Source organism: Cryptomeria japonica, chromosome 3 (genome assembly GCF_030272615.1).
Source record: "Cryptomeria japonica chromosome 3, Sugi_1.0, whole genome shotgun sequence".
Taxonomy (NCBI): Eukaryota; Viridiplantae; Streptophyta; class Pinopsida; order Cupressales; family Cupressaceae; genus Cryptomeria; species Cryptomeria japonica.
Window position 1 is genome coordinate 228,756,794 of NC_081407.1, and position 25,448 is coordinate 228,782,241.

General features: G+C 37.2%; 1 protein-coding gene across 2 annotated transcripts in view; it reads right to left on the bottom strand.

Moving 5' to 3' along the window:
• LOC131075448 (alpha-galactosidase 3) overlaps window positions 1–19,762 on the bottom strand; it is a 228,714-nt gene extending 208,952 nt beyond the window's left edge. Inside the window, exons 1-2 of one of the 2 annotated variants that reach the window (XM_058012296.2) lie at window positions 19,301–19,762; window positions 18,961–19,019 (exon numbers count right to left, since the gene is read on the bottom strand). In XM_058012296.2, coding sequence (XP_057868279.2) covers window positions 18,961–19,019; window positions 19,301–19,458 — 217 coding nt within the window. In that variant the 5' untranslated portion in view covers window positions 19,459–19,762. The remainder of the gene's footprint in view (window positions 1–18,960; window positions 19,020–19,300) is intronic. The other variant, XM_058012297.2, reaches the window with a different exon arrangement.
• Between the last annotated feature and the right edge of the window lie 5,686 nt (window positions 19,763–25,448).

A 25,448-nucleotide genomic window follows, 5' to 3' on the forward strand; every position in this document is an offset into this window, starting at 1 on the left:
ACATGACTTGAAGGGATTTCAAATAGATTTCATTTCAATGGAAATATAAAAAAAACTGAATTCCAATATAAGAATAGAGCCCATAGTTCTATAGGTAGTTTCTAGAGTTATTTGAGGAAAAATGTGTACTAAAACTGGCATTGTTTCCCATTCACTAGAAAATGGCTAATGGGGAAAACACAGTCACATTTTGAGGACACAGAGGTGTCTTGGAAACATCCTCGGGCCCTTGGTTGGACCAAAAACAATCTGGAAATGGCTCAAAGAAGTAGGGGATTGCAGGGGATGTCTAGTCATTCCCTATAATGTCCCCTACTGGAAGGCTACCTATTTCCCAATAATTATTAAACATAATTATGTCTTAAATTAAGTTATTGAGATTAGAAAAAATCTATTTCTTCATAATACAATTAATACTAATTATCTTAAGGGTTTGCCCTCAATTCTTCCCTAACCCTGATGGAGGATGGTGGAATTACTGTGCCAGGGCGCTTGGAAACTGTCTACAAGTAGGCTCCCTCAAGGTTTCAGGAACATTTGTTCATGTCCATCCCAAGACTCTCCCAAGGCTTCAGAAATATATGTCCTTACCCTATTTAAGAAACTTGTTGACGTGTTTTTTATGACTACGTCGAACACAGAATAAAGTTGCCTAACGGTCACTTCACTCTCCCTTGATCAAAGTGTGATTGCATGCTAAGATTGCAAGAAGTTCAAACAATCGACTCCAAGGTTCCTTTATGCTACCGATGTGACTTAGTTGGCTGATGTGATTGTTGGTAATCCAAGGGGCCTTACATTTGGATCGTTCTTTCACTTCTTTGTTGTGGCATGGAACTTCATCATCGGATATGGCAATTTTGTGATGCTTCTGCTTCAAACGAACTAAACTGGAACTAATTGGAAATAAAGGGGAAAGGGTTTTATAAAGATCTAAATCAACTCCTCAGGGCAGTGATATCAATAGATAATACTTTAGTGGACAAATTCCAAATAAACCAAGCTCTGCTTCGCCAAGTTCAACTACAACTCCGTGGGAACTGGTGCAATCTTCTGAGGATGTTGAAGGATTTTCAAATCGAGAAAGTGCATTTCAATACCCAAAATGGTGCAATCCAAATGACTATCCACAACCGAACTTAGCACAAATTTAGTGGCTCAAGCTAACTTTGCACTGCATCTTATAATCAACAAGATGCAAAAAGTATGAACCATGGAAATTCATCAAACACCATTACATTCTCCATTGAAATCAAAGCACTATACTACTTCTACTCTAAGTGAGGAAGGTAAAACCATGCAAGTTTTGAAAAATAAGTGGACACCATCAGAGAGACAATGTTTCACTGTTATTATCAAAAACTTATCGCAACAATTTCATACAAGTTTCCCCCCTATTACAAATGAGGGGGGGTCACCCCTTTATATAGGCTTCTGGCCTTGGCTACATGCAAACCCTAATTAGGGTTTTCCCTAAAAGATTCTCCACTCAAGGTGCAACAAGGTGGAAATCAGCATTTAATACCCATCAAGCCCATATACAATTATTTCAAATAGCCCAAAAATGGCATCCATCTGTGCAATAAATGCACCCCATTACATTAAAATTGCCCAAAATACAACAAATATTCCCCGTGCAAACATAAATGCCCATTATTCTTCATGTGACAGCTACATGCGGCAGGAATCTGTCATAAATCATTAATATGGTGGCTACATGCAAAAAGATTCTTCATGCATTCAACATGCATTGACCGGGCCACCACTACGTCAAAATATTCCTATAATAAGTGCACCACCACGAAGCCATAAATGCACCATCATCTCCTAGACGTGACGGCCACATGCAAAAGGAATCTACCATTAATTCAATATGCACTGACCTGGCTGCCACTTGGCAAGAAACCCCTAGAGAGAGAAAACTTCAAGAGGGAGAATCTCTGACTCTGGAAGTATTTTCTTGAAGTTTTTGAACTTGCCTTGCTCTGGAAGAGATTTTCAATGATTTTTCAACATCTCCTATTTTTTTGGAACTTCCCTAAAATTTAGGACTCGGGTCCAAGAGAGAGCTCTCATGATTCCAAATCTATAAAAAATTTCAGATTCTGATAAGATTTGGTATCTAATATTTCCAAAAAATTTCCCGAGGGGATTTATGCTTTTCATTCCTCCTTGACCCTTGGATTTTCATGCCTTACGACAATTTCTTTAGTTTTCCAACCAAGGCGAAGAATTCACTTCGTCATCGCCTTGATTTTTTTTCCTGACTTAGCCATTTCAACATTCTTTCCTGGCCAGGGTGTGTTTTTCAATTGGAGGAGGAAATTTGATTTTATTTATATGAATTCCATGACAGAGGAGTTTTGGCGCCCAACCTCCTATCCCAAGCGCAATCTTGACCTTGGCTTGGAATTCAATGTATTTTCCGTTTTCCATACATCATTGACTTTAGCGCCCTCCATTGTGCCTAGGCGCTATTTGCCATATGTGAAGGAATTCACAATTCCTTGAGTTCTTCATGAGGCTCCATCTCAAGCACCTTTGGTTTAGCATGGGCTCATTTTCACCTAAGACAAGGAATTCACTTCTTTTTTTTTTTGGTTGTTTCCATGGCATGAGTACTTTAGCGCCCATCTTTGTCCTAGGGCGGAATTCCATGCTTGTGGAGGAATTTGGTGATTTCCACTTTTTCCATGATGTTTGTCATTTGGCGCCCCATGTACTCCTTGGGCAGATTTTGGCATTGGTGGGGAATTCCACATTTTTTTTCCACTCTCCTTGTTGACCATGTTTTGGTGCCCTTTGACTTTCTTGGGCCGGATTTTGTCTTGGTCATGAATTTTCCACTTTCCATGCATCATTTCCTACAAAGCAAGGAATTCATCTTTTTCTTTTTAAACTTTCCCCTTCTCCCTTCATTTGGCGCCTTCCACAGTGCTAGGGCGCAAATTGGACTAAGGTAAGGAATTCATGAACTTAAGCATTTTCCAAGGCATATATTGAGTTCGGTGCCCTTGGTGAAGTATGGGTGCTAAAACCACTTAGGCAAGGATTTTCACATTTTTCCATTCTTCCCTGACCCCTCCTATTTGGCGCCCTATCCACCCCTTGGGCGCTAATTTGCTTTGTTGGTTGATATTTCAACATTTCCACGCTTTCCTTGGACACCCTGTTTTAGCACCCTTGCCCAAACTTGGGCACTAAATTGACTTGGGGAAGGATTTTTATGATTTTTTCCTCATTCTCTTCATCAAAATGTATACATGAAATATAACTTAAAGTATAAGTGGCATTTCAATATGTCTTTTTCCTTTCTTATACTTTAAGTTATATTTCATGTATATATTGGCAGGATGTTTGAGAGTGGTTTTAGATCTCTAGGAATTATAATGCAAATTCTAGGTTTTAGATCTTTTAAATTTTTAGACAGTCAAATTTTAGGCCATTTCCGGATCAGGATGACATTTGTGGATTGATGTGAATTTCTAGACTTCGATGATTTTGCATGCTTTCCACTTCTGGAATAAGAGTTCCATACTTACCATTTTTTTTTAATCCAACTTGTCTGCCTTCTAACTCTTTCAGATTTAGAATGATCTTCAAGAATGTTCAGTCTTCAGCATCTTCAGGGATGAAGCTGCCAAAATAGATTTTCCCAAATAGTAAGTGTTTCAAAATGTTAGGGTTTGGACAAAACAGGTCACGAAAGCACTTACTAAAAACAGAAACTTACTAAAATAGAAATTACTAAAAATAGTAAGTTCGATTTTTGGCAAAATTAGACCAATCCAAGAGGTAATGAAACTTACTAAAAATAGACTTCTAAAAATAGTAAGTGCTCAAAATTCGCTCAAATTTTACTGGGAGGTACCTTGAAGGGTCCTGATTCCAATTCTAAGTTGAGTTTTTCAAAAACCCTAAAAGAAACCCCTAAAATCTAGGACCGAAGGACAAAACCCTAAAATGACCAAAACAGGCCCTAGACTTAACCAAATTAGCTCAAACGAAAAGCAGACTTGATCAAATTGACCCCACTCACTTGCAAGCTTAGAGAGACTGACGAGACTACTACGAAAAGACCCAAAAAACGAAAGCCAAAAGACCGAGAGGACCCAAAAAGTAGGGGGTCCCCATTTGCAATGGGGCGATGTGTGAAAACGTCACAACAGCACTTACCCGTTTTGTGATAGAGTTACTCCACCTCTCCCTACACAAACCTTCTATCCCTACTTAGGCATTAGCGGAATACTAAGGACTGGGCTATATATATAATAGTCTTTCATGTACTATGAATCTGTATGAAATTAAGTATGACTATCATACATATTGCAGTCTATATTAATATTAATTTTAAATTCTGCATAAGAACATTATGAGGCTTCATAAATTAAGCATACATATTAAGCACATCCCCATGCATATCACCAAAAACAAAGATGTTACTGCCTGTAACTTAATAACAGTTCTCATCTGATCTGATATATGGCGATGTCACTGGATGCTTGATTCCTTTCCTTTAGCTCTCAATGTGTGGGAGAGGTCACACCTCTTCATGACATATGACCTTTGGCAAGAGACACACCCTTTCACCATTAGCACCCTTTAAAAGAGTGCAACTCTTCATTATTTCTGCCCTTTGAAAGGGACACAACCTTTCACAATCAGATCTGCACTTCTTATTTAAATCGGATGTGCACTTCTGATTCCAAAATTATCCCCCCACAAATGAGGTTCTCTTCTCCCTTGTATATCTCATGTTTGAGGGAGTCACAACTTTTCTTTTCATCTGTTTTGACCATTCATTAACTTTATTAAAATTTATTTATATTTAATTATATTCTTTTATATTTTAATTTTATTATTATTATTTATTATTAAATTATATTTCAAAGTAGGGACATTACATTCCCGCAATGACCGAATGTCTATGGATGTTCACTACAGTCCCAGAGAAGACTAGCTTAGGTACCTATCTCCCTCACCCTTTCTAAACCCCCTCCCTCCTAAAAAATTAAGGTAAACTAGGCTTGAGGAAAGTTAGACATGATAGAACTAAATAATTTATTTGGACAAAAAAGAGGGAGACAATAGCATTTAAGGCAACAAGCTTTAATAAATTTCTGTTGTTTTGGACCTAATTAATGTAATGAAATCTTCCTTCCACCTGAGCTATGTGGTATTCAATAATATTCATTATGGACATCTAGGGGAGAGGGGCCAATAATTGAGTGGGCTCCTATAATTGGTATAATACTTGTGGTTATGGGATTTAGTCATGCAACATATTTATCCTAATATATTGTTAATAGCTATTCTACATGTAAATTAACACGACCAATTGTTCATCAAGATGGACCCTCACATGAACACATGAGAACTTACGAATGTCATATTGAAAAATCATAAATATATTCATTAACAAGTATAATAAGTACCTTTTTGCTTTAAATAAAATATCATAATCGTCCAATAAGTCTGTCATTTATAAATAAAATGTTCACATGAACAAATTTTGCTATTATGTGGACAAATCATGTTCTTTTGTGAACAACTACTGGGGTGGCAATGAACATGCATTGGATTACTTTGTATTATATGTTTGTCTTATGACAAATGTAAAAGGTAAGTACAATGATACATTGTAATTTATCATGAAATGTAAAAGATTGGTGAAAAATTTTATGATCATTTAAAGTTTAATATAAGTTGTATTTTGAATTATTATTATTATTATTATGATTGATTAGATTGACCCAAGACCTTCCCCATTATGGAAGGCCAAGAGTCACAACTTAGAGTTCCACTTTAGATGTCCCTATTGGGAGTTGAACTTGGGTCTCCACGGTGAGAACCTAGTGTTTTAACCAGTTAAGCTCAACCCCTTGGACATCATATAAGTTGTATTTTGAAAAAGAATATAGTGTTTTAATAAAAACAAATAGTATTTTGAATTGAACTATTAGGTCATTTATGTTGGATATAAAGGTTAAAGATACCAAGATGTATAGTTACTTAAAGGTATTTTAAATCAATTAGGTTGTGTATAAGTTATATTTTAAATAAGAATATGATGTTCTAGCAACAAATGATAATTTTTTGTTCAATTACTAGGAATTCCATGATTACGTTTTGATCAAATCTTTAAAAAATTATTTTAGGGTCACTTCTCCCTAGACATGCTGATGTGGCAAGTTGCACGATCAGCGACACCTCCAAACCTTTGTTGTAGATGGTTAAGAGTTCATTTCACATTTCTAAAAAAATGGGATTCATTTGAAATTTCATGTAACCACTACGTGGTCGCAAAGTTAGCCTGCATAATTACAGGCCCCTCTCCCCCAAAGTACTCTATGATGATCTAATATCCTATTATTGACCAATGAGATAAAACGTCCTTAAGGAAATTCAAAGATTAAATGGTGTGATGCAGCAAAATACAAAGTTTGGAATTTATAAACAAGGAAAATCCTTCTTTTTGAGCATATCCCTTGGCTACAAGTCTAGCCTTATATTTGCCTATACTACCATCTACTTCGTACTTAGTTTTGAATATCCATTTACATCCAATTGCTTTCTTACCAAGTAGCAGATCAACAAGCTCCCAAGTGTTGTTTTTCATTAGAGATTGATACTCTGCATCTATTGCCTCTTTCCAAGGCTTTGACTCTGGTACTTCTTGAACATTAGATGGCTCAAAATTTTCAACAACTGTAGTCATTAGAGCTGAGTTTACCTCATTGCAAGCCATGCTGCAAGTCCTTGGACCTGAAGTGGAAGTGTTTGGAACTCCATCTAGCTTTGCATCTTGAATGGTACTAGTGTAGCACTTCGATAAAGGTTTTGTGACATTAGTGGGTGTTGATTGATTATCAACATTCCCATCAATTTTACCATCCATGTTGAACATAGGAGCACTATCTGTAGGAGGTGATGATGTGGGAGGAGACCTTGCATCATTTTTCTCATCAAAAATTACATCTCTACTAATGTAAATCTTCTTTGTATTGGGATCCATAAGGCAAAATGCCTTGGATTCAACACTATATCCTAGAAGAATACATTGCAGTGGTTTTCATCTAGCTTCTTCCTCTTTTGTTTAGGAATATGCACATAGGCAGTGCATCCAAAGACACGAAGATGAGAGATAGAAGGCTTTACCCCTATCCATGCTTCTTCTAGTGTGATGCCATCAAGAGCTTTGGTTGGTGCACGATTCAAAAGATAAACTGCAATGTGTACAGCATCAACCCAATATGCATGATCTAGTTGGGAATCTTTCAACATACTTTGGACCATCTCCACGATGATGCAATTTCTCCGTTCTGCAACACCATTCTGCTGAGGTGTGTATGCTACAGTTAGTTGATGCTAAATGCCATTTTTCTTCAGATATGTGGAGAATTTGTGCTGGTGTATTCCCCCCCTCAATCTGAGCGAAGGGCACAAATACAGCGATTTGTAACTTTCTCTACCTGGGTGTGAAACTCTTGGAAATAGGAAAGAGCTTCATCTTTATGCTGCAAGCAATATACCCACATTTTCCTTATGTGATCATCAACAAAAAGCTGAAAGTACCTGTATCCTTTATGAGTAGGTGTCATGGGGCCGCATAGATCAATATGCATCAACTGCAAAGGTTGGCTTGCACGATGCTCACTTGGATAGAAGGGTGCATGATGTTGTTTTCCAATAATACAGCTGGAACAAATAGCACTTGACTTCTCAAGTGAGGGAAGCTCTCTTACCATAATTTTCTTACTAAGTGTTAGCAAGTAACCAATGCTCAAATGACCAAATCTACGATGCCAAAGCATAGAAAGATCATTATCCTTAGTCACTAAGGCTTGATTATTTGCAGTTGTATCAAGCCTAAACATTTTTCCAATCTCAGTAGCACTAGCAACAATCTTTTCATTTTTAGACTTATCTTTGATAAGACAAATCTTTTTATCCTGATTGCTATCAAACTCTATCCTAAGATTGTGGTCAATAAATTGATTAACAGAAAGGAGATTTTTGGTAAGTCTTCGCACGTACAAGACATTAGTAAGCCTACAACGATTTATGCCAAATTCCAAACAGATGTCACCAATACCTTTGATTTGATGGGTGGTATCATCTCCAAGAGTGACTATACCATGATGGGGTTTCAATGTGAGAAACCACTCCTTTTGTCCAGTCATGTGCTTTGTAGCACCTAAGTCCACATACCATATTGAGGTGGATTTTGATTCATCTTCTGAAGTGTGGGTTGATAGCACATATTCCTCGTCTAGAAAATCATCTACTGCAGCAACATTGCTTTGCTGCTTTTGTTTGTTCTTTTGCTCCCATTGTGGTTTGCCACCTTGAAAGGCCTTATTTGGATGTGTTTTGTTGGATTATCCTTTGTTGAAGGAGTTGTACCAACAATTCTTCACATCGTGTCCAACTCTATCACAAATTAGACACTTCTTTTGAGGCCAAGAGGAACTGCCAGATTTGGGAGGCCCACTAGACTACTTCATAGGCTTCTCGCCTTTATATCGTGTAGCCATTGCATGATCATCTTGATCATGTTCTTGGCTTATAGGCTTTTCTTTCTGGAGAAGATTCACCAACTTCTCAAAAGTGGGTGTTGTCTCAATGACATTCAAGGTTGTCACAAAGACCTTGTATCTGGATGGTAGTGCTCGTAGAACAATAGGCATTAATATTGCATCATCAACTATTTCACCCTATGCTTGGAGCTAGGCTTTCAACTTTACAATCCGTTTGAGGAAGGATTCCAATTGTTCTCCATTCTTCATCTTCAGGCCATGTAATTGACTCTACAAGTTTAGGATCTGATTTTGATTCTTTGCCTCATACACCATCTTGAGCTTTTCCCATGCGTCTTTAGTTGTGGACGAGTTACGAATGAAAGGCTGAACATCATCAGAGACACTGAACAAAATGATCAATTTCACCTTTCTATCGGCTTGATCAAATTTCTTCTGCTCATAAGTGACTATTTTATGACTTGTTGTAGCTCCACTGACCACATCCCAAACCTCTTCAAACTCAAGTTGAGTTTTGAATTTGGTTTTCCATGCAGAATAATTATTCCCACACAGCAGCTGAAAATCAGGAAGAAGAAATTTTGGAGAACTTCCTGACATTTTGCTAACTAAATAGAGTGTTTTTATTGAGCAGGCATTGGGATTAACATATGCTTTATTATTGAATTCCCATTCATCTTATAAAATCACTGATATTGACAAAGCCAGGTGCAAAAACAAATCACCCCTATAAAGAAAATGTGACTCCCTAAATCACATGCTACAAGATTATTATCTATCATTATTAAGATTATTGGGCATTTGTAGCGACTCAAACTTGAGGTCGAGGTGGCATGAAGGAATAAAAAATAAAAAACTAATTCTCACACACAACCAATGCAGATTAAATATTGCAAATTGGACATTCACCATTCCATGAATTTTTTATAAGAAATTTATCTCAAAAGCACCGACACAACACACCTATTTTCCAAGTCCTTTGAAATTGAGACACAGAGTATTGCTTTTCATGTGAACCTGGTAGAGAGATTTACTGATCCAAAGCATGCCAAGAATTCAGGTCCCATGAGGCTAGGCACAAAGGTGCCACACAGATCAGATCAGAATAGCATGCAATAGAAAAGTTGCATGGGGAAACCAGGTGATAAATCAAAGATGATAAGACTGCTTGCCAAAAAATATGGATCTGCAACAAACTCCATGTGACTGTCCATGAACAGCTGGTCAATGTAAGAATGCACATGCTTCTACTCCGCCTTGATATTACATATTCAAACACAGAAGGCACAATTCTTTGCGCTTGAGCTACCGCTACATAAGAGCCTCTCAACAAGTTTTCAGATCATATAGATAGAGATTTTACAGAGGCTCCTGTGGTTTTGACTTGAATTGACCTCCAAGTCCTATTTATGTGACTTTCAAACAAGAAAACCTTGACTGTGCTCTCAACAACTGCAACAATCACCTCGACTATGCAACTCGGGCTTCCAAAGAATGTGCTGCCTCGCTGAGAATGAAATCCTTCGATTAAGGGAGACTTTCATATTCACACGCATCCAATACGCTGTAAAAGAGTCGACAATGGATTGAAACCGCCGTGGTAAGGATCAGAATCAACAAGATATGACCACCTAACATTATCATCATCAACAACAGGGTCAAACGAGTCTTGCTGCTCACTTCATCCTCACTTGGCCCCTAGTTTTATTCCACCTTTGCACTACACTGATTAGGATAGAAATTATCTAACCTATGGCAACCAAATCAAATCAGATTCAGATATCATATTGCCAATATTCTCTCATTATCAAAAAATAGGCACAGAAACTTTCTCTGCTCTGATACCATATCAGATTTTACATGATAAAAACTCAGTGAATTCACTTGCATTAGATGATGGGTATAAATACCCAAATATCATAGCAAATTCTGGTAAGCAGTCTTACCGGAATACCCCATATTAAAAACAGACTACTAACAAATAAACAAATCAATAACAAGTGTAAAACAAATAAACTACTAAACAATCTCACAGGTGTAATGATGGAATATCCAACACTTCTATCCCTGCTGAAATTGAAAGTTTCCAAGCCAGCGTGAGAAATAATGAGCCAAGAGATGTTATGACCAAAATACCATTGCAAGATTACTTTATCATCTGCACTAAGTCAGAGCAATTCTGTTGAACTAATTTGTCTTTCTGAGTTACAGCCATCTGAGTTTTGAAGCAATGGATTAAACCTCGCGTAAGAGCATAACTGAGTGCACACGTGCTCATAAACTGAAAATTTGAATAAATGAATTCAGTGAATGAAGAAGAGACCAGGAATATGAGCAGCATAATAAATCAGTGTCTTGGAAACGATGTCCAATGTCCACAAGATAGAGAATCTAAGAGTTTCATAGAAAACATAAACTGTGGCTACTGCACACCCACAACAGTTCAACATAGCAAATTATAAGATACACAAATGCACAGCATCATTGGTGCAGGCTTACTCTATAATTGTATGAATTAGGCTTGCAACATAGATGCGGTGCTATTTTCTACATTTTAGTTTCTTTGCATGCTAGACAAAGGTGCTAATGAAACATTAAGAACCTAAAGAAAAAAGTGTAATGAGTGGAAGGTGCTAATGCACTGTTATGTTAAAAAGGAAGGTGTTGATGTGTTTTTTACGCACATGCAAACACAAAATAAAATACCCAAAAGTATCTTATCCTCTCTTGAACAAAATCTCTCAAATGCTGAAGATTAGCTTAAGGATCACTTGAAAAGACTCCAAGGTTCATGAAATGTCGGGTCACGACATGTGGATAAGCTCATTGGTTTGATGTGATTATGCTGGAATCACAAGGGGACTTACGTCAAATTGTCGAATGCTTGAATCGCTAGAACTTGATCATCTGATGTTGCAATATGGTGATGCTTTTTGTCCTAACTAGCTTGATTTTAAAAAAATAGCAAAAGGTGAAGGGTTGAGAAGGTCTATTATAGGGCCTAGAATGTAAGAAGATGGGTGAATGATTAGATGGAATCCTACTGAGCGAGGTCTTACCATCAAACTGAACAATTTGACACAAGCTCGGTGCAATCTTCTAAGGACATTTTAAGATGTTCAAATCATTACTATCAAACATTGCTCACCATTCAAGTCAATGCATAAACAATGGACGCATAACAACTTGAAGTTAAGCTCATATCATTTCTAGTTGAGCACACAAGGCACACTTACAATCAAAAAGAGGTTAGTGGTATGGACTAAACGAATTCCATACAAATGCATTCAACAAATCCTTCCATTCAATCTAATTAATTTGAAAATAAATAGAGAAGTAGAACCATGAGGCTTGTTGAAATAACAATTTTCGCCACAACTTCAATGAAAAGAGTACTTCATTTACAAGTCATATCAACAATTCTTCCTTCTCCTAATCTACTTCTATTTTATCCTCTATTCTATTCTTCTCCTGCTACTAACTATTCGCTATTGCTATTACTATTAACCTTTACAAATGAGAGATTTGAGCCTTTTATAATGCTCCCAATACAATTCAATGGCTCGGATCCATTTGAAATCAATGGCCGAGATTTTATAATGAAAACCCTAATTAGGGTTTTTTTACAACAAACTCAGTTCTAGCCAATGAAATAATTACAACACTTTAACATAACCAATAGATGATACGGGTAGGTGCCTCGAAGTTTGTGCCATCACGGGTGAGTCAGGTACATTGAATCAAGACATGCTGAGGTGGACCTTCTTTGATTGGTGAGTGGTGACTAGGACGATGACTAGGATTCCACCTTCAACTTGCACTTGTAGGCTTGATAGATCATCATGAAGGAAATTTCTTGATACTTAACATTATCCAGCTTTAGCGATGATGACGATGATCTTCTAACTTTGATTAACTCTTCTAAAACTGTCTTCTCGAATGCCTTGATCATGGAAATGCAAGGTATAAATCTTAGTTTTGAAGTATTGATGAACTTTTGATGTTACCACTCTCTCTGTCCTTCGGAATTCCTTCTCTTGGGACTCCTTTCATGTCATTGATGTTGTAGATCATGTCTTTGTGTAAGTGAATGCTTCTTGTGTGATCTCTTTATTTCTTTCTTCATCTCCTGCAAGACAAACAAGCAAGTATTAAATACACTTGATATATAGGTTTAATAAGAGCATATAAAAGGAATTCGCCCTCATGAAGGGACACTTGAAGTTGGTTTTTTTCGCTCTTGAAGTTTACTCCACCCTTGATGTTCATTAAGTTGCCCTTGTCTTTTGAACTTGTTCTCCTCCATTTTCTTGAACTTTTCTCATACCCTTGGATTCTTGAACTTCGTTGATGTATCTCATTTCCTGAAGTTGCCTATGTGCATTGATTTTTGAAGTTGGCTCTTCATGCTCTAATCTTGAAGTCGCTCATATACCTTGACTTTTGAAGTCACTCACCTTACTGAGATTATGAAGTTGCTAATGTAGATCAAATCATGATATTTGCTCATGTGGGTGAGTTCATGAAGTTTTCTCTTATACACCATTTTGTGAAGTTCATTCATCCTGAAAATGTAAAACTCGCTCATATACCTTGAGCTATGAAGTTGAAATTCGCTCTTGAAGCTCTCTACATGAAGTTCGCTCATTTCATTGAGTTCATGAAGTTCGCTCATGTGCCTCCAAACATGAAGTTGAAATTCGCTCATGTATGTTTGAAGATGAAGATCACTTGTCTCTCTCAACTCATGAAGTTCGCTCCAAATCTTGAACTCATGAAGTTCGCTTGTGTTGTTGAGTTCGTGAAGTTCATTTCAAATTGAACCCATTCAAGATTAAATGCTATCAAGTACCCTTCGCTCCTTTACTTCCAATTTTGTTCATGAAGGCTTGAAGGTGAGGTTCGCTCATGTGTGTTCATTCAAGAAGTTCGCTCCAAATGTTCAACTCATGAAGTTTGCTCCAAATTCCCAATTCATGAAGTTCGCTCCAAATGTTTAGGTCATGAAGTCCCCTCCAAATCCTCAACTCCTGAAGTTCGCTCCAAATCCTCAACTCCTGAAGTTCACTCCAAATCTCTAAGTCATGAAGTTTGCTCCAAATCTCTAAATCATGAAATTCGCTCTTAAGTGTTTGAACATGAAGTGAGTGCTCTCAAATTTCCTTCATTCCTCTACTTCCAATTTCGCTCATGAAGGCTTGAAGGTGTAGTTCGCTCATGTGTGTTCATTCATGAAGTTCGCTCCAAATGTTCAACTCATGAAGTTTGCTCCAAATCTCTCCAACATGAAGGTGAAGTTCACTCCTGAGGCTTTGAAGATGAAGTTCACTCCTGAGGTTGAGCTCATGAAGTGGATTTCAAATCAAGACCAAACTCCTCTTTGCTCACTTTCACTTACGCTCTCAAGTTCAATACATGATAACTTGCTCAACATGAGATCTTTAGGGTGAATTTTCGCTCTGTGGGAGAAGTGCAAGAAATTCGCTACACAAGGAGTGTTCATGAAGTGAAGTTCGTTCCTTTAAGAGGAGCATTTGAAGTGACCTTCAAATTAGTAATCCTTCCTCACTCATGGTTGAACTCATGATATCTAGACTTTGCAAACTTACATCACACTCATGCAAGACTATCCACCTAACTCCTAGCCATTTGAGCACCTATACCTCTCTAATGCAAAGGCTAATAGCTAAGGACATCAAACACTACCTAGAAAGCAGGAAAAAAGTGGGGGTCCCCATTTGCAATGGGGCGATGCGTGAATACCTCACAACAGAAGGGAAGGATTTAGATGAGTGGAAAGTGTTCACGAAACTAGTTAATTCAAGAAAATTTGGTAAACCTACAGCCCCTTTGCTTGGCAATTAATCATTCTAAGGGCCATGCATTCACATTGACAAAGCTGACTTTCATCCAAAACCAGATAATCCTAGACTGACAGCTTATTAAAGTCCACCTGCCCATTGCTATGTGAAATAAAATCTTGTCAGCACCCCCCATGGCAACATGGCTAAGGCTGGGACCAGCTGTTTAATATGTAATTAATTTTGGGATTCTGATTGAAGCCCACTTTAGTTTTTCTTTCCAGCTGTAAACCTAAAGCCCCTTTGCTTGGCAATTAATCATTCTAAGGGCCATGCATTCACATTGACAAAGCTGACTTTCATCCAAAACCAAATAATCCTAGACTGACAGCTTATTAAAGTCCACCTGCCCATTGCTATGTGAAATAAAATCTTGTCAGCACCCCCCATGGCAACATGGCTAAGGCTGGGACCAGCTGTTTAATATGTAATTAATTTTGGGATTCTGATTGAAGCCCACTTTATTTTTTCTTTCCAGCTGCACTAACAACAAAGAAGATATTTCTGCACTGGTTGGAGGACTGTGAATGGCTAAAAAGATTAGCATATCAAAGCTTGGAACTGAATATGATTCAAAAATTATTATTGAAGGCATGAAGAAAGGCTCTATGCCTGGTTGGAAGCTTAATGTTGCACTGGCCAATGCCCCAATCCTTGCAGAGTAGTTTGAAATGTCAACTGTTCACATTTTCAGGGAAGGAAACAAATCTGCTGACCTGCTTGCAATCCAGAAGCTGAACAAGGGTTACTTATTCTTAAGTCCAGCAAACAACATAACAAGTAGGAAGACCTTTTAAAAATCTTAATTAAACATAAAGGCCTAAACTTTCAATGGTTTACCGTCTTATTTGAACATGTCTGATACCTAGTTGTAATGATTAGTTGGCTGTGGTCTAACTGGTCATCACGTAGATGGGTTTTGATCATTATTCTTATTGTCACCTTGAAAATACCTATCTCTGTCTCATCTGCATCAGTCTTTTTGCTACATATAAAGCTAGTTTCAAACCAGAGAGGGTGCTCGTCACTCCACATGGGAGAGACGGTGAGGTCCCAAAAGTTGTGGGAGTAAATGCTTGTATAGTTTGGCAAGGATTTATAGCTGATATTACATTTCAACATTCACAGCGGTGAAAGTTTGGCACTAATTAAGCTGATTTTGAGGAAATCAGAGATAAATAATATCAGAGTTTGTAGATCAAAATGTTCAATCCTCAAGCAATTTTGTGAGGGCCAGTCTAAGATCCTTCCTATTGCTAACATTTGCACTCAGATTTTTACTAGGGTTCCTGAATCTCACAGTGATTTTGCCTTTTCAAGAAAAAATCTTATGAGATCGTCTGCCATTCCCTCTGAGCTAAGTACTGTTTCATTTTCTGAGCACTATTTGGCTTGGGGCCCTGGTTGCTTGAGTAGGGTCTGAATATAGGGCCCCAAAGCTCCACCACAAGCATCGTTTTGAATCTTCCATCATAAGTTATAAACTTAGTCATGAACAAATATTATTACATGCTTCAAAGTTAAATCTCACAACATATAATTTTTAATGATATTGGTTCTGAAGCATCTAAATATTAAAAAAGAGATAAATTTTACTTGGAAAGTGACTAAACATACTCTCCAAAGCAAAACAGCATTATATTTTGTAATAATCACTCTAGAGATTCCAACAAAAGAGACAATTTTACTTATCAAACCCACAAATTTAATGTAAAAACAAAATGATATAATATTTATGTAGTCTTCAAAAACAAAAGATATTCGTTGAACATATAGATTTAACATATAAGTTTTCTCTCAAGAAAAATAACATAATCCTTAAAACAATGGGATATATTTCCTCATCAAACAGATAAATTTACTCTCAAAAGTCATACAGCATAATCTTTACCAATAACATTCAAATAGAAGGGATAAATTTAATCACTCAAAGCATAAATTTATTTTGAAAGAGCAAAACAATCATCTTTATCAATAATCGTCAACAGATTCACAAAATCGATAACTTGAAATCATTCAATGAATGGATCAATTTACCTTCCAAAGATAAAAGTAAAACAATATGAACTTTACCAATATTCTTCAAACAAAGGAGATAAATTTACTCGTCGCATAAAGAAATTTATATAGAATACAAAATAACATGATATTTATCAATAAAAATTCACACAAAAGGTATATATTTTCTTATTGGATGGATAAATAATGATGCGACTTTGATAGTTGGCGCACGGCTCTCCCTCCTCTGTTTCATAACCTATACCTCTGGCTCTGAGCGGCATGATTGGCAATTAATTGGGATTGTGCATAGTAATAATTCCTATTACTATGGCATGCATATCAATCTTTTAATCCTATCCTAGTTCTATTTTCTTTTTCTCTGGGCTTGTTGGTCTAAAAATATTGTGTGGGTTGGGGATAGCTAAGTTTGCGTTGGTGTTGGCTGCTGGTCTGATAATGGGTAGCGACAGAGTTTGCATTGAACCTAGTACTTCTGAGGAATTCAAGGATGATGCCATCTAGAGTGCCTAAATTGTTATGATGAAAGTCTACTGGTCCAATTAGCTAGCTCTTGAGATAATCAGAGGGTGCAGGTTGGTGGTATTTCTTTTGAAAAGGTCCTTGCATAAATGCAAAGGCTACTGGAATGACTACTAAAGGAAAGAAATGGAAGAAACATAGCAAAGTTGCTAATAACGACAGCTTGTCCCTTTTCTTCAAGGAAGCTGAAAAATCCATCAAGCTTCATGGTGGGTTCAACAGAGAGGAATTGCTACAACCCTGGGGCCAAGTATGCTTGATGCCCATGAGGTTTTTTACTTTGGAGGGGAGATTTAAAGTCTATTATTTCTATCATTTGCCCCTCAACCATTTATGCCACAACTCCCTGATTAGCTTTCCCTTTTTTCTGCTTACCTCTTTGGAAAGCTCCATTAAAGATGCCTAGGAGATGGCTGCTAAAAACCTTGATAAATTGCCCATCCCTCTGCACCAGAGTTTTCTTTTTTGCCTCTATCACTTTCATCTTGCCCTATATCCTCCTAAACCTATTGTTGTTATTGAGGACCCTCCGCTTGCTACTATCTAGGAAGGCTCTGGTGGCCCCAATAGCAAAAAGAAGCGTATTCAGCATCTAGTCTCTGGTCAGGCCTCCCCTTCCGCTAGCAATTTGGCTAGTAAATCTCTTGACACTCCTACTACCTTTGGTTTACCTACCTCCTATGGTAGAAAATCCACTCCCAAAACTACCCTCACTTGACACTGCATGGCAGCTCAAGGTCTCTGTAACCTCAAACACAGCCCTTCATCTCAGAATTTGGGTAAAAGGGGTAAGTTGGGGAAACAAAAAATGCCCCATGCTAAAAAATGAAGAAGACCCAACTGCCGATTGAGGAAATTAATACTGAGGAGATAGCTCAAGATAATAGAGAGGAGGCTAAGAATGCTAGTGGCACTAATCCCAGAAGGTCCAATAGACTTGCATGCCACCCCATGACTAAGGGTAAGAAGATGGTCAATGTTGATCTTGGTAGTGAGGGGAATTCGGATACTGAAGAAGAGTATGAAAAATAGTAGGGATGATAGAGAGAGCTCAATTAACACAACTAACAGTCAGTCCAAAGACACCAATTTACAGGACTCTGATAGCATTAAGACTACCCCTACAAACCTGCCTAGAGATGCCCACAACAGTACCAAATGTGATACTACTGGTGCTAAACTCTGAGCACTTATAGTTAAGGTGCTAGACCTAGAAAAGAAGTTGGTGAACGTTTCCAAATTCAGCTATAAAGCCATTCATAGATCGGCCAGAACGCTCTGTTTGCTGCAGGATAAGGAGATCGGCAAAGATGGTAACAAGGAAGGGAAACATAAGGAACTGTTCAAGTTTCTCACTGAAGACTGGGGCCAACTCTTTGGCTAGCCCCCTGCTGTCAGATTTTTGGTGTTCTTTGATATTTTCGTTTAAGGACTAGATATGTTGATGGATCTTTACTTTAAAGAGTGTTTTTGCTATTAAGACTGTTATTAAGACTTTCTATGAGATGTTAATATGCTGTCAACGGTTTGCTAGTCTAGTTTTGTTGTCTCCGAGCTGTTTTGTAATAGGGTCAGCACCCTGATTTTGCTACTTATAATATCCAAAACATAATCTTTACCAATAAACTTTAAAGTTAAACAGAATGTACACATGTAACCCGTTAAACTGGTAATTTAATCTCCACAAAAAAATATCGTAATCTTTAGCATAGACTTAAGAAGGCATAAATTTACTCGTTGCACTGAGTAAATATGCTTTCACAAGCAAAAATAACATAATTTTTCGAAATCTTCAAACAAAAAAGTTTTAAAAAAAAAATTAACTTTCAAAAACAATATAATATCATTTTTACCACCACAAAAAAACAAAAACATAATCTTTACTAATAAACTTAATTCAGATAGCATAAATTTACTCATTGAAGGAGTAAATTTCCGTCCAAAAGCTAAACAAAATAACCTGCCCTGATAGTCATTCTAAATATTCAAATAAAAATGCTAAATTTAACTTGACACACCTGTTTCCCGAATGACGGTTTCATTTATAGCACAGGCAAAGAAATTCCAACTGTTCCACCTATAAAATTAACAAGAAGAATATATATTCACGTGACTGATTTCGCACAAGCACTAAGATATTCCAGCTGTTCAAATGATAATAAGGAAATTAAACACTGGTTTTCCACAGCTACGAAGATTGACAGAGAAAATAAACGACAAAACAAAATGCCCTCTCAATGCCGTCCCCTGATATTAATTGAACAATGACAAGAAATTATGTACTGAATAATCCGTATCAGAAAAATTCTAAATCTCTTCGCGTTGCAAAGAGAAAAGTAGATGTAGTAAAAACCTTACCCCATTTGTGGAGTGCGGGCAAGTCCATTCTCAAGTTGAAGTTTTCCATACATGGAATTATGATACAATTCATTCCAGCGTTTCGTCCCTTGAATTTGACGCCCTGAAACTGTCAGGGAGAGGCTTAAAATTAATAATACACCCAAAAACGCTGCCATTTGACAAGATCGATCGATGTTAAGGTTCCAAACTTGGCTTAATGCTTGAAGTTCAGTTCTGTTCAGCTTGGATGAGCAGGGGAAGAATTCTAGGCGAAGTTAATTCGTTGAGTGAAATCCAAATTTGCTACATCTTAGTGAGCAGGTGGTCCAGATAATGGTTCCAGGTTGTTGTGTGTTTTTTTAATCGGTTATCTTGGTCTTTGCTGGAAGAGTAGACTAGAATATCAGGTAGGTAACCCGGATTATTGGCATTACTTTAAATGAAATATTTGAGAAATTGAAAAAAAAACTCTGACGTGCCTTCAACAAAAGAGAAGAGAACTTTCAAATATTTTAGATTTTATCTTCAAGCGTGGAAGGACGTCCGTGAAGATCCAAAAGAATTACGTCATCAAAATCCAAGAATGGTGGGTTATGTATGATGAATTGTTTTTTAATTTAAATAAGTGTAAATAGGTAAGCAAGATGAATTGGGATTCTTTATTTTAATAGAGAGATTTTGTTTGATGCTATGAGGAGAAAAAGTCATCTAATTGAGAATATGATATTAGATTATTGATTAAAAGTTTGAAATGATAAAAATAAGAGGGGGTTGAATGTTTGGAACATAATGATACGATCTTATATAAGAGGGGTGATTTTATCTTAAATATAATCGAATCTTTAATATGTATAAGATATGTTTGTCTATTGTATATGAAGGAAACTTGGTAGTGTCAAGAAGTATTATGGGATCTATTATGCAATAATTGAAGTTTAAGACTTCTTTATACGTTAGCTAGGCGTCTTGGATTAAATTTGCAATTGTAAAGGAGAGATAGACAATGACAAGGAATGTCAATGTTTATGGTGGTCATTGGAAGCTTTAAACAAACTAATGAATGATTTGTTGCAAGGTGTGCGCCCTTAGTCTCCTTGTGTTTTACAATGCAATGCTCAGGTTTGTGACATGGCTTAACCGCCTCCTGTGGATTCTATAAGTCTAGTGGTTGTATCGAGCATTAATAGATCAATCTTTTGGTGCAACAGCAACCGCACTTGTAACAAGTGGTATCATTGCTTGGTCACCAGTTCAAACCCCTTGCTTGCACTAGGGGGGATTGGTGCAAGGTGTGCGCCCTTGGTCTCCTTGTGTTGTGCAGTGCAGTGCTCAGGTTTGTGACATGTCTTAAACCGCCTCTTGTGGATTCTATAAGTCTAGTGGTTGTATTGAGCATTAACAGGTCAATCTTTTGGTGCAACAGCAACCGCACTTGTAACATGATTATGTTTGAAGGTGTGCTTAAAGTGTGCCTTTGCAATGGATGTTGATTATTAATTATTAAAGGTTCTCAATGCTTGATGCTAATAGATAAGGATTGTGATTGATTCTTGCAAAATGAGCAAAGCTTCTTGTCATTTTGATGCTTTACAATTCTGTTATCCAATGGCATACAAGTGTCCTAGGATGATATCTTTATGTACACAATAGGCTAGATGCATGATTCAAGCATTCGACACATATACCAATGGGCAATGATTAAATCCTAAGATTGCTGACCTAGGAATGAAGAATTAAATTTTGAAAATAGGGGATGAGATGTCACCTAATTGTATCTAGATGATAGAATCACAAGTGCGGTATGATCCAAGATAGGAAATTTGATGCAAACTAGGTTAGATAAGCTATGAATAAAGTGATTCAGCATAACTTAGTTTTGAATTTGCCATTGAGTTAGTGAATGTGCCAAAGAAGTCAATGTATGTGCTAAAATCAAGAATCAATGATATCATCTAAAGTGTTGTAAAATGAGTAAGGGAAAATTTAAAATATAGGCAATTTTCTTCACTGCATTTTGTCCCATTTTAATTTTGTGCAAAACTAAGAGAGCATATAAACAAATGTAGAAATAAAGGGAAAAAATTATATCAAGATTTTTAGTCCAAAAAACCTAAGCAACTAAAGCATGTGTTACCTGTGAACATATGTGTAAATTGAAATATAATTAGTAGACAATATGCCCAGGTAAGTGCACAAAGATGGTGGTCAAAAAGGGGGGCATAAGTGGACACTTTTTTTCTGAAATCAGGTGAACCTGAGCTTGGAGGCAAAATTTGAAAGTCATCCACTCAAGATATGAAGATAATCAAAGAACAAATATTGTAGAACTTTGAATCTAGTTTCCAAACTACTAAACTTTTTCAAAATTAGATAAGATTAAGGGGGTCAAATCCTTCACGCACGAAAAACTGACCCTGATTTTTTTGAAAAATATAACATAGTGTCTGATGTGCGCATCAAAAAAGTCATAGTTAGATTTAGTATTTTAACAAATCCTTTGGCTGAAAGATAGTTAAAAGTGAGCACTAGAAGATGTGTATTTTTTTGTAATTTTTTGTTGAGTATTTTATTTTTTATGATTTTTCCAATCGAGCACATCTTGAAAATTAGGTACCTATTCGTGCACGAAGCATAAGTTGCACTAAACAAATCGAAAATACAATTTTATTTTTTTTAAATTGTAAAGAATCAAGTTCACTACAATAATATATAATTTTTTAAAAATTTGGATAAGTATATCAAAAGTTATTCAAAAAATGGTGCACCTATGTCTGTGAGAACTATGGAGACACTGGTAAAAGAAATTCAATAATAATATGTTATTGTTGTTCAAATTGAAAAAAAATTATATGGTTAGAAAGCTCAGAAGATGGGTAAAAATATGGTGGCAATTTTAGAAATACCCACTTTATGAAGTGTAAACCTGATGATGACAAAATCGATAAACCAAGTTGATAAAATAAAACATGTCAAAAATGAGAGAAATGGAGGGAAATCAAACTTCCAAACCGTAGCTTTGTCATCCAGGCCTATTTCCAAGCCTAAACATTCAAAAGCGCGTACGGGGTACTTATGGTTTAAACAGCGCATATGGGGTACCTATAGTGTAAGAAGTGCGTACGCACTATTGTATAATATGATATTCTATATATAATATGTGTATATGCATATAATATATGTAATATATAATATGTGTATAATATGATATTGTATATATAATATGTTTATATACATATAATATATGTATATATATAATATATTAAACATATATATACACATGTAAGTGTATTGTCTCCCCCTCTCAAATGCATACAAGGTGCCTCTCTCTCTCTCTCTCTCTCTCTCTCTCTCTCTCTCTCTCTCTCTCTCTCTCTCTCTCTCCATACCGCGTCCATCTTTCTCTTCTTCTCTCCCTCCCTCCCTCCATACCCCACTGCAACTATGTCTGCACTTCTATAGAAGTAAGTGAATTTATTTCTTGTCTGCAACTTCCTCTTTGATTTTTATCATGTATCCTCTCCTAAAAAAATTGACTGATGGATTTGTGTGTGTATATTGAATAGGAGGAATAGGGTTTGAAATTGAACCATGGGTGTATTACTATGACAAACAAGGAAACCTATAGCAATATTCTTCTTGAATGTGTTTTTAATGAGTAGAGTAGATGTGAAAAATAGTGGACCAATAAAGCAACATGATGAGTCAGAGTACCTGCAATATGTTTTTCAAAAGGAAACAACAGGAAGGAAGAGAAAGAGGGAGAGTAACACAGATGATGTCATGTAGAATGATAGTGGTGGGTATGCGAGAGTTCCCATGTTGTTACACAACGCCTGTCACCTAAAGAAATTAAAGTTTGTTGTATGCATGGTAGTGGTAGTATATGATGATCATCACTTGTCAAACAACAATCAAGTGTGTAATTCCTATAGTCGCAATCGAGATCAGTCTTATAACCTTGCAAATTTAATAGCATCATATGTTTTACAACCTAGGCAATACTCTTAGGGTTAGGTCAAGCTCTTACACTTGCTTTTTAATGAAGCCTCGTTGTTTGTTCGCTTGGAGTCTCGTTGTATGATGTTTTATTCATAACTTTAAATTTAATATATCATTTTATTAGCCCACCATATGACCCCTTAGGTGTCATTAGAGGTCGTATTGTTTCCTAAGAGGTCATATGGTATCATGTGACCCCTTAAGACCCCTCCTCTTTCCCTCCCCCCTACTCTCCCCCCTCTCCCTCCCTCTCTCTCTCTCTCTCTCCCTCTCCCTTCATACATACCCCTTCTTCTCTCCCACCCCCCTCTTCTCTCTCTCTCTCTCTCCCTCCATCTACCTCTCTCCATCTCTCTACCTTCCCTCCTCCCTCTTCTCTCCCTCTCTCCCTCCCTCTACCTCTCCCTTCCCCCCCTCTTCTCTCCCTCTCTCTCCCTCTCTCCCTCTCCTCTCCCTCCCTCTCTCTCCCCCCTCTCTTCTCTCCTCTCCCTCCCTCCCCCTACTCTCCCTCTCCCTTCGTCCATACCCCTTCTCTCTCTCTCTCTCTCTCTCTCTCTCTCTCTCTCTCTCTCTCTCTCTCTCTCTCTCTCTCTCTCTCTCTCTCTCTCTCTCTCTCTGCCTTCCCTCCCCCCTCTTCTCTCCCTCTCTCCCTCCCTCTCCCTCTCCCTTCCCCCCTCTTCTCTCCCTCTCTCCCTCTCTCTCCCTCTCCCTCCTTCCCTCTCTCCCTCTCCCTTCCTCCATACCCCTTCTTCTCTCTCTCTCTCTCTCTCTCTCTCTCTCTCTCTCTCTCTCTCTCTCTCTCTCTACCTTCCCTCCCCCTCTCCCCTCTCTCTCTCTCTCTCTCTCTCTCTCTCTCTCTCTCTCTCCCTCTCCCTCTCCCTCTCCCTTCCTCCATACCCCTTCTCCCTCACTCTCCCTCTCTCCCTCTCTCTCCCCCCTCTCTCTCTCTCTCTCTCTCTCTCTCTCTCTCTCTCTCTCTCTCTCTCTCTCTCTCTCTCTCTCTCTCTCTCTCTCTCTCTCTCTCTCTCTCCCTTTTCATTCACATCTTTTCTACTACCAATAGCGCGTACGTGGTACTTATTACTCATAAGCACGTACAGGGTACTATTCCCATTATTCATTACCCTGCAATAACATTTTTTAGGCTTAGTAGCGCGTACATGCTACCTATCAGTCCAGAATGGCAAAAAAGAATATTGTTGGGATTGTCAACATTTTATGGTCTAACAGCACGTACGTGGTTATTAATGTAGCACGTATGCGGTTTATAGACATAGTTTTAGTTGCCCAAGAGCCTCAACGACCTCAAAAGAAGTCTTTGAGGTCGTTGAAGGCCCCACTAGAACTGTGTCTACACTTCTATCACTGTTGTATACATAAAAGTAAGTGAATTTTTTGTTTTTTCATGATTTCAAATGATTGAATTGTTGTTTTTATTAGTTTTTTGTTTTTGCATGGTTTCAAATGATTGAATTGTGATTGTTTAATAGTTTGATTCCAAAAAATAGTGATAGGATGCATATTTATGGTTATTTGTTTATTTATGAACTTTTCTTTACATATATATGTAATATGATTCTATTTAGGTCAACCGATATCAACCATGGGAAAGAACAAGCGAGGAACGATGGAACAATGAGAGGCTCAAAAGTAAAGACAAAGGCAACAACGTATGAAGAAATTGCATGACATAAGAACAATGGGAGAAGAAGGTATGTCATCCTCAACATCTCAATTCGATTTACCAAACGAATATAATGCACCTAATGCAATTGAAGAAGAAACATTTGATAATTTATTGTTTGAACCTAATGCAATTGAAGAAGAAACATTTGATATTTTATTGTTTGAACCTAATGCAATTGAAGAAGATACTGCATTGAATAATCAATTAAATGATGAACATATTACACCTTCTTTACTTGATGAATTGAATGTACATAATGCACCGATGTTAACACCTCCTAGAATCATTCGTAGGAAACCAAAGTATCTAATTAACATTGATGAGAATATATTGAAGTCAATGCCCAATAAAATGAATGAATGAACTTGTAGGAGAATGGTTAAAAGAATATGGCAAAACTATTTTAAAAACTTAAATCAAACTGCAAGATGTCAATTAATTGTTCAGATGATTAAAAATTTGAATTTTAGAGAGATAGTG